Here is a 13,912-nt window from a genome sequence, read left to right as displayed (position 1 = left end):
AAATAGGGAAGTGTGGAGAATGGGTGGACTTAGGACAGAAAGTAATAAGAATATTCAGTTATGTTTTGGACAACTGAATTGGAAATGTCATGGAACTTAGGAGACAACTTAGAAGAGAAACTCAGAGATGGATCTGGAGATTTAGGAGTCATCCATCCACAAAGAAAGAATAATTGAATACAGGAAGGGGTTGATGAGATCACTGAGAAAGCATGTAGAGAGAAAACAGGTTCCAACATAGAGCCTTGAAGAAGGAATATGGATGATGATATAGAAAAAGAAGACTGGGATGGAATGGATTGACAGAAAACCAAAAGAACATGTCTTGAGATCACAAGGGTTATTAATGTCAAATGCTGCAGAGAAGTTTTTAAGAATGAGAAATGAGAAATGAGGAAAAGGTCACTGATTTAGCAGTTTTGTAACCAGAGAGAATGGTTTTGGTTGAGTGACAAGACAGGAAGACAGACCATGAGAGACTGAAGAGAAGGTGAGAAAGTGGAAACAAGCATTTATGCCTTTTTATGGAATCTTACAATGAAAAGGAGAATAATGTCTTGAGGGGGTGGCTGGGATCAAAGGAGAGATTTTTAAGAACTAGGGAAACCTGGACATGTTTACAGCTAGCAGGAAATAAAATGGAGAGAGAGAGAGAGAGAGAGAGAGAGAGAGAGAGAGAGAGAGAGAGAGAGAGATTAAAGATGAGAAGGACAGAGGTAATAATTGAAGGGACTGAAAGAAAATGAAGGGGCTGGAATGGAGGATAGAAGCAGAAGGGTTGGTCTTGGTGAGAGAGCAGAGGAGAAGACAATGAGGAATGATGTGAAGGGATTTTTAGATGCAGTGTAAGGGAGAAAAGAGAATGGCATTATCTTCCCAGGGAAGTAAAGGATGATTGCCTCTCTAGAGCAATTGGGGACAAGGAAGCATTATGGGAGGCTTGAGGAAATAAGAGAAGGTCTGGAATGATTGCAGTGGAAAATGGAGATAGGAATCAATTAGGGAGGGAGTGATGTGTACAACTCTGAGGAATCCATTGATTTGCTAAAATAAGTCCTGGCCAAAAAAAAAGTCACTTTAGTGACTTTAGTAATACAACTTTTTTCAATCTTATTCAATAGCACTTGAGAGAAAGATGATGGTAGGGCATGAACAGGGAAGGGACTAAGAAGCCTGGGATTCATGAGTTAAGAGCACTGTACTCATTAAATATAAAGTTCTTAACCTGGAGGGCTGTGAACTTTTTTTTTTGCAAGGCAAAAGGAGTTAAGTGACTTGCCCAAGGCCACACAGCTAGGTCATTATTAAGTGTCTGAGACTGGATTTGAACCCAGGTACTCCTGACTCCAGGGCTGATGCTCTCTATCCACTGCGACACCTAGCCGCCCCTGGCTGTGAACTTTTAAACATATTTTGATAACCATATTTAAATATATTCCTTTGTAATCCTTTGTGTTTGTTGGTTATTCTGAGAAGAAGGGGTACATAGATTGTCTACTAAAGGAGTTCACACAAAAACAGTTAAAACTCTTGGTCTAGGGGGCAGTTAGGTGGCTCAGTGGACAGAGCACCAGCCCTGGAGTCAGGAGTACTTGGGTTCAAATCCAGTCTCAGACACTTAATAATGACCTAGCTGTGTGGCCTTGGGCAAGTCACTTAACCCCATTGCCTTGCAAAAAAAAACAACTAAAACAACTAAAAAAACAACTTTTGGTCTAGAGTCAAGCTACACAGAAGGAAGAAAAACGAACCTGGAGCAATGGTGATGACCTGGGAAAATACTGAGCAGTGAAAAGACAGTGGGGACAGTGATGATGGAGAGGGTTAAGATTGAGGCACAGGAGAAATGGAACGATAAAACAGATCAAGGAATTTGAATTCTTGCCTCTGGAAGCAGTTCACCTATGGCTAGTGGAGAGATTAGGAAAGTGACTGGAGCATAATCAAGGTTTGGATTGAGGGAGTGGTGGAACTAGATAAACTGAGAAGCTGGGGTGCTTGGGAAGCCATCACTTGTGTACATTTAAGTCTTTAAGGGCAAGGGTGAAGATAAAGAGAAGCACTGAGGCAGAAAAAAGAAGAGAGAGAAAAGAACCTTCTAGACAGGAGACAACTGACTTCAAAATCAAGAAAGAATGTTTCCAGAGAGTGACAACCTCAGTGGAGAAAAGCTTGTTGAGTGATGGAATCTAAAAGAGGGTTTGAAAGTGGTGGTGAGTGGCTGTTTCTCCTCTTGGCCCAATATGTCATGGAGCATGAGAAAAGGCATATTTCATTTGGGAAAGGGATGCAATGTTTTCTGCCAATAGGGGAGCCAGGCTTCTAGAGACAAAAAGAGATGAAAGGAGGAAAAGAAGACATCTAAGGAAATTTTGTTGTCCATTGTGGTCCATGAGAATAGAAGCTGCTCTCTTGAACCATAAGGTCCTTATGCTGTGCCCATGCCTCTTGGGCATTGCCCACAAGTTCCATTCAGCCTCACAAAAGAATTTGGCCCACATTTCATGAACCTTCCTCTACTCATGTTCTATGTCCCAGGAGTCCTTTCTCCATCCCACTCTCCATTGGACAGTCAGAGTTAGAAGAGACCTTAGAAGCAGAGCCAGCCATCCTCTGCTACAAGAGTGTTTTTCACATTTCAGGATAGCTAAGTGGCTATAGTAGGTATCCCAGTGACTAGAGTGCCAATCCTGGAATCAGGAGGACTTAGCTTCTTAAGTTCAAATCTGGCCTCAGACATTCACCATGTGAACCCAGGCAAGTCGCTTAACTGTGTCTCATTTTCTTTATCTGTAAAATGAGTTGAAGAAGGAAATGGCAAACCACTCCAGTATCTCTGCCAGGAAAACCCTGCAAGATTTGGACATGACTGAAAATAACCAAACTCATTTTACAGATGAGGAAACTGAGACTTGAAAAGAGTTAAGTGATTGGCCCAGGGCCACACAACAAGTATGTGTCTGAGGCTAGGTTTGAACTCATGTCTTCCCCATTCAACATCTAGCACTCTATTTACTGTGCCACCTACTGGTACATGAGATTGATAGGTTCACCTAGTGTCTCTCAAGTTCGAGGTCTTGGGGATTTCTCCTTGATTTTTGTTTCTGCTTCAGTTTCCACTAGGACCATCAGGTGACCCGAGTCCTAGACCTGATTCTGACAGTAACTTGCCATATGAGTTGGGGTCATCACCTGGTTCTTATTTTTCCTATCTGTAACGTGAATGGCCTGTTCAGTGGACAAAGTCATTCATCATAGGTCCATGAAGGAGAGCATTGTGGGATCAACTTTAAGAAAAAACTAGAAAAGTTTCTGATTCCAAGTTGGGAAGGTTGCTCTTTTTTTTCTATAGACAATGGAGAGCCGTGGAAAGTGGCGGGGAGGGAATCCCTCAGGATTGGGCTTTGGGATAGTGACTCTACAGCAGGGATCTTTACTGAGGTTTATGAACTTGGAATATCTATACATATATATGTATACACAATTGTATTTAAATTTAACTGTTTTTTAAATAATCCTATGTATTTAAGTTTTTGCATTTAAAAACATTATTTCAGAAAGCTCTAGTGATCCCACCCTTGTTCCAGCTCTGCTCACAATTTCTCTTGCATCCTTCTCCTCTTCTCTGGTCCTACTTCCACCGTCCTAAGACCGGGGTTCTCAAAGTGTGATCTGGAAACACCTACAGGACTCTGAGACTCTTTCAAGAGGTTCCCAAGGTCTGATCTATGTTTACAATAATACTGAGATATCTTCATTTTTAATATAGTAAATATTAATCACCATAAGCACATAAAACTCTTTGAGGGGGGTCCTCAATAATGCATAAGAATGAAAAGAGGCAGCTAGGTGGCACAGTGCATAGAGCCCTGACCCTGGAGTCAGGAGGACCTGAGGAGCTGGGAAGCCTCAGTAGAGTGCCAGAGGGGTCTGAGATACAAAGAAGGTTGAGAAGCTCTTCTCTAGAGAGCAATGGAGGAGAAACACTAGAGATGCCAGTGAGGAAGTTGGTACAAAAGCCCAGATTGGTTGTTGTTTCTTGGAGGGCTCTGGCCCTGAAAGGCCCCTTCTCTCCCAGAAGAGTGTGCTGCAAAGCCTCTGAAGAGTACACTGGAAAAGGATGTTTAGGAGAGCACAGCTCTCTCTCAGCAACAGCCCAGCCCTTGGTCCTGATGGTTCATGGGAGGAAACTGTTTCCCGATCCACTGACCATGGCTTAGCTTCCTGGGAATTATATTTCCTTTCCTCCCAAGCAAGAACTGATATAAAGGATCAGTATCACTGAATCTCAATGTCCCTGTCTGCTCCTTATCTCAAATCAAACCCACTGAGTACCTGGAATGTCTCTCCTCTCCCCTTCTTTTTCCTTGGGCAAATGACCCTTGTGGATATTAAATTTGCCCCCTGCAAAATCAGTGGCCTGGATGAGGCTCTGATGATCCCACCCTCGTTCTAACTCTGCTCACAGTTTCTCTTGTATCCTTCTCTTCTCTGGTCCTACTTCCACCATCTTAAGACAGGGGTTCTCAAAGTGTGATCTGGGAACACCTAGAGGACTCTGAGACTTTCAAGAGGTCCATGAGATCTGAACTATGTTAATAATAATACTGAGATAGCTTCATTTCTAATATAGTAAATATTGATTACCATAAGCACATAAAAAACTCTTTGGGGGGGGTCCTCAATAATGCTTAAGAATGTAAAAGTAAGGGGCAGCTAGGTGGTGCAGTGGATAGAGCATCATCCCTGGAGTCAGGAGGACTTGGGTCCAAATCCGGCCTCAGACACTTAATAATTACCTAGCTGTGTGGCCTTGGGCAAGTCACTTTAACCCCATTGCCTTACCAAAAAAAAAGGATGTAAAGTGGCCCTAAGAACAAAACATTTGAGAACCATTGCCCTCATTCAAGCAAGTTTTCATTAACACCCAGCTAGACTATTATGGTATTTTCCTATTTTCTTGGCTTCATGCTTCTTCTTCCTCCCCATCCATACTTCATGTTGTTGCCAAAATAATCTCCCTTAATGCATAGATCTGGCCATGCTACTGCTTCTGTTCAAAAAGTCTTCCGGGACTCAAGTGCTTCGTGAGTAAAAAGTTCAAACTGTTCGATCTGGCGTCCCAGGCTCTCTCCAATCTGGTGCTACTATTTCCAATCCTATCTCACATTACTCTCATTTTTTTTTAACTCTGTGTGAGTCAAACTGGATGACCCTCTATCTTCCAGTATGCTCTGCTCTTTCTGCCTCTGAGTCGGAATATGCTGCTAATCTGCTGCATGCTTCCTACCTATCCTTTAGCATGGAGTTCAAATGCCACCTCTTCCTGGAAGTCTTCCCTGATTCCTCCCTTTGGGGAAAGACTCCATTTCTCACACCTCATGGAGCACTTTACTCTGTACCTTTCCACTGCACTTCTCATGAAGGCCCTCTACTAGCCCGTGGCTTCCCAGAGGCCAAGGAACCCATCTTGATTAAATTTGGAGCCTCCCTACATTTCTCTCCCACCACTGTGCCCTGCTTACAGGTGGCATTTAAAAGTTTCTTGGATTGATTTGGACTTAGGGGTGGACTTAGGGGTGCAGTTCATCAATTATGGGAGCAAGTCTGGGACCCAAGATGAAATTCTGAGGGGATTGGTGGGAGTGAGGATACAGGATGGCATGGGGAGTGAGAGGTGGGAACCTGTTAGTGTAAGAAGCCTGGAACATGAGAGCAGTTAGGGAAAGTGAAGAGAGCTCGGTTAACTCCTGGCTATATCCACTATTTTGACTTCACCTCCCATTAGAGCCCTTAGGAGCCATCCAATTCACACCCCAATTTGTAGGGGAAGAAATTGGGCCTAAAGAGAAGCGGCTTCACCCAGGTCTTGGTTAATGGGAAGCAGTGAAGAGTTTATCCCAGAGAGAGGAGAATTGGGGTTTAATGGGCCCCCCACAGAGAGAAGCTCCCAGATGTCCCTGTCCCCCAGGGGCTCTTTACGCTCAGATTCTGATACCTAAACTGGCCACTTCCAAGCGATCTGGTCTCCCAGAGGAGACAGGGGTCTGGGAGCAGGGGACTGGGACAGTCTCTATTCCCAGGCATTTATTTTTATTGGTTACAAGAGAGGGGCTCCATCAGTCCCGGGAAGAAACGGGGGCACCGGCAAGTGGGAGACCAAGAGAGGTCCAGTTCAAAGTGAGGATGGAGGGGATGTTTAGGGACTGCCCCAGCAGCCCTTGAATTATGGAGAGGAGCAGAGATGCCACCAAGGGGAAGGTCCAGTTCTGGATCCCCCTGTTTCACTTGGACTGGGGTAATCAGTGAAATGCCGAGGGGTTCCCCCAAGCCACCTTCACTCCCTCCCCTCCCCATTCACGCCCTCTCCCTTCTCTTTGCCTAGGACGGAGCTGGAATGGACCAAGGCACCAGCTAAGCCCTTCCACGTGGGGTGCAGGGTGGGGGTCCCTGAAGCAAGCTTTCTCCATCTTGCCCCTTCTGGTAGAGACAGGTAGAGGGGCAGGAGTCCGGAGGGTGGAGGGGCACTCGGAGAGGTGGCCTGGGGGGTGGGTAGCCCTGGGGCGGAGGAACCGGCCTGGTCCCTATCTGGGCCAGCTGTCAGTCACGTGGAGCCGTCGGAGGGGCTGGCCGGGCCGGGCCAGCCCCACTGCAGGGTACTGGTAAGTCTTGGCGAAGTCGTCCCGGGATGGGGGGCGCTCCGATGGGGGCACAGCCCCCGGGGATACACGTTCCGACTTGATGCTGAGAGCTGGGGCCGGTGGAGAGCCTCCCGGGGCCGCTGGGGCTTCCTCCACGGTACCGGGGGCAGAGCCGGGGCGGACACTGCGGAGCCGAGAGAGAAGAGTGAGTGAGCCCTGGGCCGGGCCCTGGGGAGACCCGAGCTCTGGCCATCTCCTCCTAGCCCCCCCCGGGGCTCCCCGGAGACCTTGCTGATCCAGCTTGCTCAGGATCCGCCCGCAGGGAGGTCGAGGCAGCATCTGGAGTCCATGCATCCTCTCCTCCCTCTCTCAGCCCGGGGAGCTGGGCAGGGCTGAGGGCACCAGACCCAGCTTTGGGAAAGTAGTCCCCTCCCTCTCTCAGCCGGGCAGGGCAGAGGACAGCATCCGGTAGGGGGCAGCAGAGTGAAATCTTTGCCATGGGTTGAGGACAGTCTAGGGTTGGGGTAAAGAGGCCTTGGGAAGAGTAGGAAAATGAAATGGGTGATGGGAAGTCCTTGGGGGTTGGGATACTCACCTAAGGTGTGACTGAGAGTTAGGGGATCTGTCCCCCCTTGGGGGCTGCCAAGGGACCAGGGCCATGGGCTGGAGGAGGCCCGGGTGAGAGGAGGGGTCTCCATGACCATAGTCTGTAGGGAGTGGGGAGAAAGTCAGCTGGAACTGTGTGTTCTAGGGGGAGGCTCTGGACTGATAGAAGGAAGACAGGAGGAGGAAGGTAAGCCTGGGCCAAGTTGTGTGCCAGTCCAAGCCCTGATATTGTCACTGGGAGTCCAAAGGTAAGCACGGATCCATTCCCCCCCTCCCCTTCTATCTATTTAGACTTTTCCCTCCCCACTCCCTCCTGTTAGCCTTGGATTAAGTCCTTGGGGAAGCCATCTTTTGACTTATAGTTCAGTAAATAAATGGATTGATTGGTAAGTGTGGATGACTGGTGACCCAACCCTCCTCTGAATGGGGCTCAAGGAACTTGTGCGTGTATGTCTATGTGTGTTTGTGTGTTTGTATGTGTATATGTGTATTTGGAGAAGGTCTTACCTGCCTGGCTAGAGGAAAGGAAGGGAAAAGTCCCCAGTCCATGACTGGAGAGACCACCGTTGCCAGAAGCAGAGATGGGGCTGGGGCTCTGGAGGCTTCCATAGAGAGTTCTCTGTGGGAAGGGTGGTAGAACTGTTACATAGCCATGTTTCTCTCACCACTCTTACCCTCTCCCTCTTGCCATAGCTCCCATTTCTCACTTACCGTGGCACTCAGACCGGCCCTGGGCCCTGCCAGGTTACTTGGCAGGTCTGGCCGCCGTCCATCAGCTGCCAGATAAAGAGGGGGAGGTGTCTTGTTGGTCAGTGCCCGAGGAAGGTTGCCTGGGGAGAAGAGAGGGGGTCCTAGACCTACTGAGAGGAGAAATAGGGAAGAGAGTAAATGAGGAGTGGTATCTACTCTCCCATTCTCACACCTGAGAATCCTGGGAACCCCAGGCTTGTCCCCAACCCATCCCCACAGGAGCCCCATCACCCAATCTGCCCATTCCTAGTGCCCACTTTCTGCCCTGGCACTCTGCCCTTGCTATGGGGGTTCAACCACCTGTGATTCTCACCTGGCGGCAGTGGCCCTGGGGAACGACCTGATGGGGGACCAGCTTTGGATGCAGCAGGACGAAAGGGAGATGGACGGCCCTGGCCAGGGGTGGCCTCACCTAGTCCACATGGCTCAGGTCCAGACCCTGGAGGAGGAACTGCCCCATATGCCAGGTCAGGGCTAGGCAGAGCAGGAGTTGCTGACTGAAGGGCAAAAGAGGAGAGAGAAATCACTGCTCAATCACTGGTTAAGATTTGGTATAAGAAGTAGAAGTCCTAAATTAAAGATAAGGAAATTGACACAGGAAATGACTTGCCCAAAGTCACACAGCAAGAAATGGGATAAAGGGGGCGGAGCCAAGATGGCGACATGAAGGGATCCAGTCTTAGGAGCTCTCTGATTAAAAACTCATAAACTAAGGACTCTAACTAAACTTTCGAGAGACAGAACCCACAAAGGGTCCCAGTGAGGCAGTTCTCCTACTCAAGGTAACCTGGAAAAGAGCAGAAAGGCTCTGCTCTCCGGGGCTGGAGGGGCGGCCTGCCAGAGGGGTGGCCCGCCAAAGCCAAAGAAGTTCAGCCTCCCGGAGGCAGCCCCAGGGCGCTGGGAGCCTCAGCTCACAGCAGTGGGGGGGGAGGTCTCCTGAGCTGCACCCCAGGGAGCACCGGCACAAAGTGGGGGAACAGTGGGGGACCTCTGCCAGAGTGAGCACGTGGAGCCCAGCCCTCGGGTCACACAGCCAGCAGCCTGGTGTTTCCACAGCCCAGACCCAGAAAAAGAAGCAGGTGGAGCTGGTAAGCAGGAGCCCCCAGGGCATGAGCCCATTGAGCTGAGGGAGGGGAGTGAAGAGAGAGAGACTGCCAAGCTCTGTCCTCTGCCCCTGGAACAGGACTCTGGGGCTCTGACCACATTCAGATCCTGATCACAGTCTAGGCCCCCCATAGAACAGCAGGGCCCCCCCCACCTCAGCCCCATGGCAGAGGGGGGCGCTTATGGTCATTCACATACCAGGAAGGAGGACAGAACCTCACACACTGAGACCCTTGTGGGAGTGTCCCAAAAGCTCAGGAAGCAACCCCAAAAAACAGGTTTAGGCTGGGAAAATGAACAAAGAAACAAGAGGAAGACCATTGAGAAATATTTTGCAAATGAGCCCAAGAAGGATCAAAATACTCAGTCTGAAGATGAGGAAGCACAAGCTCCTGCATCTAAAGACTCCAAGAAAAACAGAAATTGGGCTCAGGCTATGATAGAGCTCAAAAAAGACTTTGAAAATCAAATGAGGGAGTTAGAAGAAAAACTGGGAAAAGAAAGGAGAGAGATGCAGGAAAAACATGAAAATGAAGTCAGCAGCTTAGTCAAGGAAATCCAAAAAAATGCTGAAGAAAATAGCATGCTAAAAAAACAGCTTAGGTCAAATGGATAAAACAGTTCAAAAAGTCATTGAGGAGAAGAATGCTTTAAAAAGCAAAATTGGCCAGATGGAAAAAGAGATAAGAAAGCTCTCTGAGGAGAATAAATCCTTCAGACAAAGAATAGAATTCAGGGAGATTAATGAATTTAACAGAAATCAGGAATCAATACTTCAAAACCAAAAAAATGAAAAATTAGAAGAAAATGTGAAATATCTCATTGAAAAAACAACTGATATGGAAAACAGACTTAGGAAAGATAATTTGAAAATTATTGGAATACCTGAAAGTCATGATCAGGAAAAGAGCCTTGACATCATTTTCAAAGAATTACTACAGGAAAATTGCCCTGATATTCTAGAAGCAGAGGGCAAAATAGAAATGGAGAGAATCCACCGATCCCCCCGAGAAAGAGATCCCAAAAAACCAACCCCTAGGAATATTATAGCCAAGTTCCAGAACTCCCAAGTCAAAGAGAAAATATTACAAGCAGCCAGAAGGACACAGTTCAAATATCGTGGAGCTGCAGTCAGGATCACACAGGACTTAGCAGCAGCTACAATTGGAAGCTCGTAGGACTTGGAATACAATATACCGGAAGGCAAAAGAGCTTAGAATGCAGCCAAGAATGAACTACCCAGCAAGGCTGAATGTCCTCTTCCAGGGAAAAAGATGGACTTTCAATGAACCAGGGGAATTTCAAAGGTTCCTTTTGGAATGGCCAGAGCTGAACAGAAGGTTTGATCTTCAGATACAGGACTCAGGTGAAGCATGGAGATTGGAGGAGAGGGAAATATGAGGGACTTAATGAGGATGAACTGCATGTATAGAAAAATGATACTGATAATATTCATATGAACCATCTCAGTTAATAGAGCAGGTAGAGGGAGCTTTTATAGTTGAAGCAGAGGAGAAAGCTGAATTCGAAGATAAAAAATGGTGTAAAAATGGAGTCAATAAGAAAAAAAGGGAAATGGAATGGGAGAAAGAAAAAGGAGAGGGGGAATAGTCCAAGCTATTTCACATAATAAGATTTTTTTTTTATTACAATGAGCTATTGCAATGATATGGAAGTGGGGAGGCAAGGGGGAATGAGGGAACCTTTGCTCTCATCAGAGATGGCTAGGAGAGGAAACAGCAAATATACTCAATGGGGTATAGGCATCTGGAGTAAGAAGGAGGGAGGAGCAGGGGGAAGGGGTGGGGATGTGAATAAAGGAGGAGAGGATGGACCATGGGGGGACAGTGGTCAGATATAACACATTTTCTTTTTTTACTTCTTGCAAGGGGCTGGGATTGGAAGGCCTGCCCAGGACCATAGGGCCAGGTGGATTCTGGGCCTAAGGGGTGGTATGGGGGCTCAAGGCTTCTTGGCCCCAGGACCAGGGATCTGTCTGCTGCGCCACTCAGCGACCCTACAGCAGAGTCAGAGTGAAAGGAGAGAGAAAATATAGTACATGGTAGTGGAGAAATAAGAAAGGAGGGAGTTGTAATCAGCAATGGCAATGTTGGAAAAATATGGAAGTAACTTTTGTGATGGACTTATCATAAAGAATGTGATCCACTCACGACAGAGCTGATGGTGTTGGAACAAAGACTGAAACACATTTTTTGTTATTATTATTTGGGGGAGGGTGCAGGGCAAGTGGGGCTGGGTGGCCTGCCTGGGGCCACATAGCAGGGTGATCATTGGGTGTCTGGGGCCGGATTTGGACCCAGGTGCTCCTGGCTCAAGGGCCAATGCTCTGTCTGCCACCCAGCCACCCCTACTATTATTACTATTTTATTTTATGTCTTTTTTTTTCTTCTTTTTGGTTTTCTCAGGGCAGTGGGGATCGGGTGGCTTGCATGTCACATGGCTGGGTGATTATTGGGTTTACGAGGCTGGATATGGACTCGGGTGCTTGTGGCTCCAGGGCTGGTGCTTCGTCCATTGCACCACCTGGCCATACCTACAATTATTACTATTATTTTTTTTAATTTTAATTTTTTTCTCCCCCCTTTACTTTTTTGCCCAAGCAAGTCTTATCTATATTCAATGGGGGAGGGGTATTTTGTTTACTTGTAAACAAGTATATTTTATTAATGTAAAGAAAAACATTTGTACAAAATGAGAATAAAAAATAAATTAAAAAAAAGAAAAAAAAAGAAATGGGATAAAGCTGATGTTTGAACACCATTTCCCACACCTCAAGTTAGTACTCTTTCCCCCCTTACTCAGATGAGGGGATGAGGAAGGAGAATCAGATAAAATAAAGGGGAGGAAGATTTAGAAAGAAACACTCACATAAAACCTGGGTCGAACCAGGGTTATATCGGCCCCATCACCACCAAAGCGCCGCAGTTTCTCCCCAGGCTCCACTATTCCCTCATCCAGGTCCAGCTCCTGACTCTCCAGGCCAAGCCCTTTCCGCTTCAGTGTCTGGGGAGAGAAGATGTGACAGATTATGCCCCGTTGGCAGAACTGAAGTTCTCCTGAATTCAAGGGTTTATCAGATGCCTTCTCCCCCTCCCCCAGACAATGTCCCTCAACGGGCTGATGAGGATCTCAGGACTGATCTGAGGGAGAGAAAAACGTGGCACCCCAGAACCTGTCTTGAGGGTAGGAGGTATGGATAGTAAGGAGCCCAGAGTAAAAAAGAAATCATAGAACTAGACCCAGAGGGAGCCTTTAACCACAGAACACAAAATGTCAGAGCTAGGAGAATCCTTAGAACCTAAAATGTAGAGAACAGAGAATGTAGAACGCCAGACCTGAGAGATACTTCAGAACTAAAATATGCCAGGAGAGACTTTAGAATAGAGAATATCAAAGCTGAATGAGATCTTCGAAGTGGAATGTTAGAACCGGAAGGGATCTGACACCCAGATAATAATGGGACTGAATGAGAGCCCGATAACCAGAATGTTACTGCTGGGGATGATCTTAGAACAAAGAATGTCCAGAGCCCAGAGGAATCTTAGAATACTGTCACAGTTGAGAAGTGTGTTAGAGACCTTCTATTCCCGCCTCCCAGGTCCTGAGGGGAATACCCTGAGTCACCTCCAGGATGTCCGTGTTGGTGCGGCTCTCGTGGGGTTCACTGTACTCTGTATATTTGAGCAGTACTCGGTCCATGTCGGTGCTGGCATACTGGAACAGGCGGTTGGCACTGTTGAAGATGATGAGGGCGATCTCACAGTCGCAGAGAACACTCAGTTCATAGGCCTTCTTCATCAGTCCAAACTTCCGCTTGGTAAAGGTCACCTGAGTCCCAGACATACAGATGAGAAGGAGGGGATGCAGCACCCAGACTCACCCTTGGGTGACTTGTTCCTCTTGCTAACTGGGGTCCCCGGCTTAGATCCATGAGCCATTAGCAAGAACCTCCAGGCCTTGGGATGGGTGCCAAGTTATCTGGAAGTCTCAAAATTCACTTACAGGGTTGGGAGGAAGGCTTGTCATAAGAGGCTCTCTTTACAAGAGGATCTTAATGTGATATGAAAGTTGGGCCAGCTCTCTTTGTGATGGAAATCAAAGCAATGCCCATCTATTGGAGAATGGCTAAACAGGCTGTGCTATATGATTATAATGGAATGTTATAAGAAATTATAAGCAGTGGGTGGTGCAGTGGATAGAGCATCAGCCCTGGAGTCAGGAGGATCTGCCTTCAAATCCAACCTCAGACTCTTAATAATTACTTAGCTATGTGACTTTGGGCAAGTCACTTAACCCCACTACCTTGCAAGGAAAAAAAAAAGGAAATGACAAGCAGGATTATTTCAGAAAATCCTGGAAAGATTTACCTGAACTGATGAATAATGAAGTGACTAGAACCAGGAGAACATTGTATACAGTAACAGCAATATTGTATGATGAAAAACTGTGAATGACTTAGCTATTCTGAGCAATACAATGATCTAAGACAATCCCAAAGGACTATCTGCCTCCAGAGAAAGAACTGATATTATTTGAATACAGACTGAAGCATGCTATTTTTCACTTTCTTTCTTTCCTTTTTTCTTTTATTAGAATCTTCTTGTACAAAATGACTAATATGGAAATGTTTCACATACATAACTTATATCTGATTGCTTACTGTCTCAGGGAGAAGGAAGGGGGAGGGGGATAGAATTTATTTCGAATTAAAAATGTTCATCAAAAAATTAGAAAATGAAAAAAAAAGATTGTGTCATCTCCTCACCTCTCTCCTCGACTTCCCCCAACCT

The 13,912-nt window shown here is 46.7% G+C and overlaps 1 protein-coding gene across 1 annotated transcript; it reads right to left on the bottom strand.

The window, feature by feature from the left end:
- Nucleotides 1-6,085: 6,085 nt before the first annotated feature.
- Nucleotides 6,086-13,053, bottom strand: MEF2B (myocyte enhancer factor 2B). The gene is made up of 8 exons (XM_074202224.1): nt 13,003-13,053; nt 12,747-12,950; nt 11,991-12,125; nt 8,311-8,494; nt 7,959-8,107; nt 7,755-7,866; nt 7,237-7,348; nt 6,086-6,825 (listed from the first exon to the last, which is right to left on the bottom strand). Exons 1-8 carry the CDS (start codon nt 13,051-13,053, stop codon nt 6,585-6,587), a joined length of 1,188 nt encoding a protein of 395 aa, XP_074058325.1. The 3' UTR covers nt 6,086-6,584.
- Between the last annotated feature and the right edge of the window lie 859 nt (nt 13,054-13,912).

The sequence above is a fragment of the Macrotis lagotis genome, chromosome X, assembly GCF_037893015.1.
Source record: "Macrotis lagotis isolate mMagLag1 chromosome X, bilby.v1.9.chrom.fasta, whole genome shotgun sequence".
In the NCBI taxonomy this organism is placed as follows: Eukaryota; Metazoa; Chordata; class Mammalia; order Peramelemorphia; family Peramelidae; genus Macrotis; species Macrotis lagotis.
This window is presented reverse-complemented; position numbering and strand designations above follow the sequence as displayed.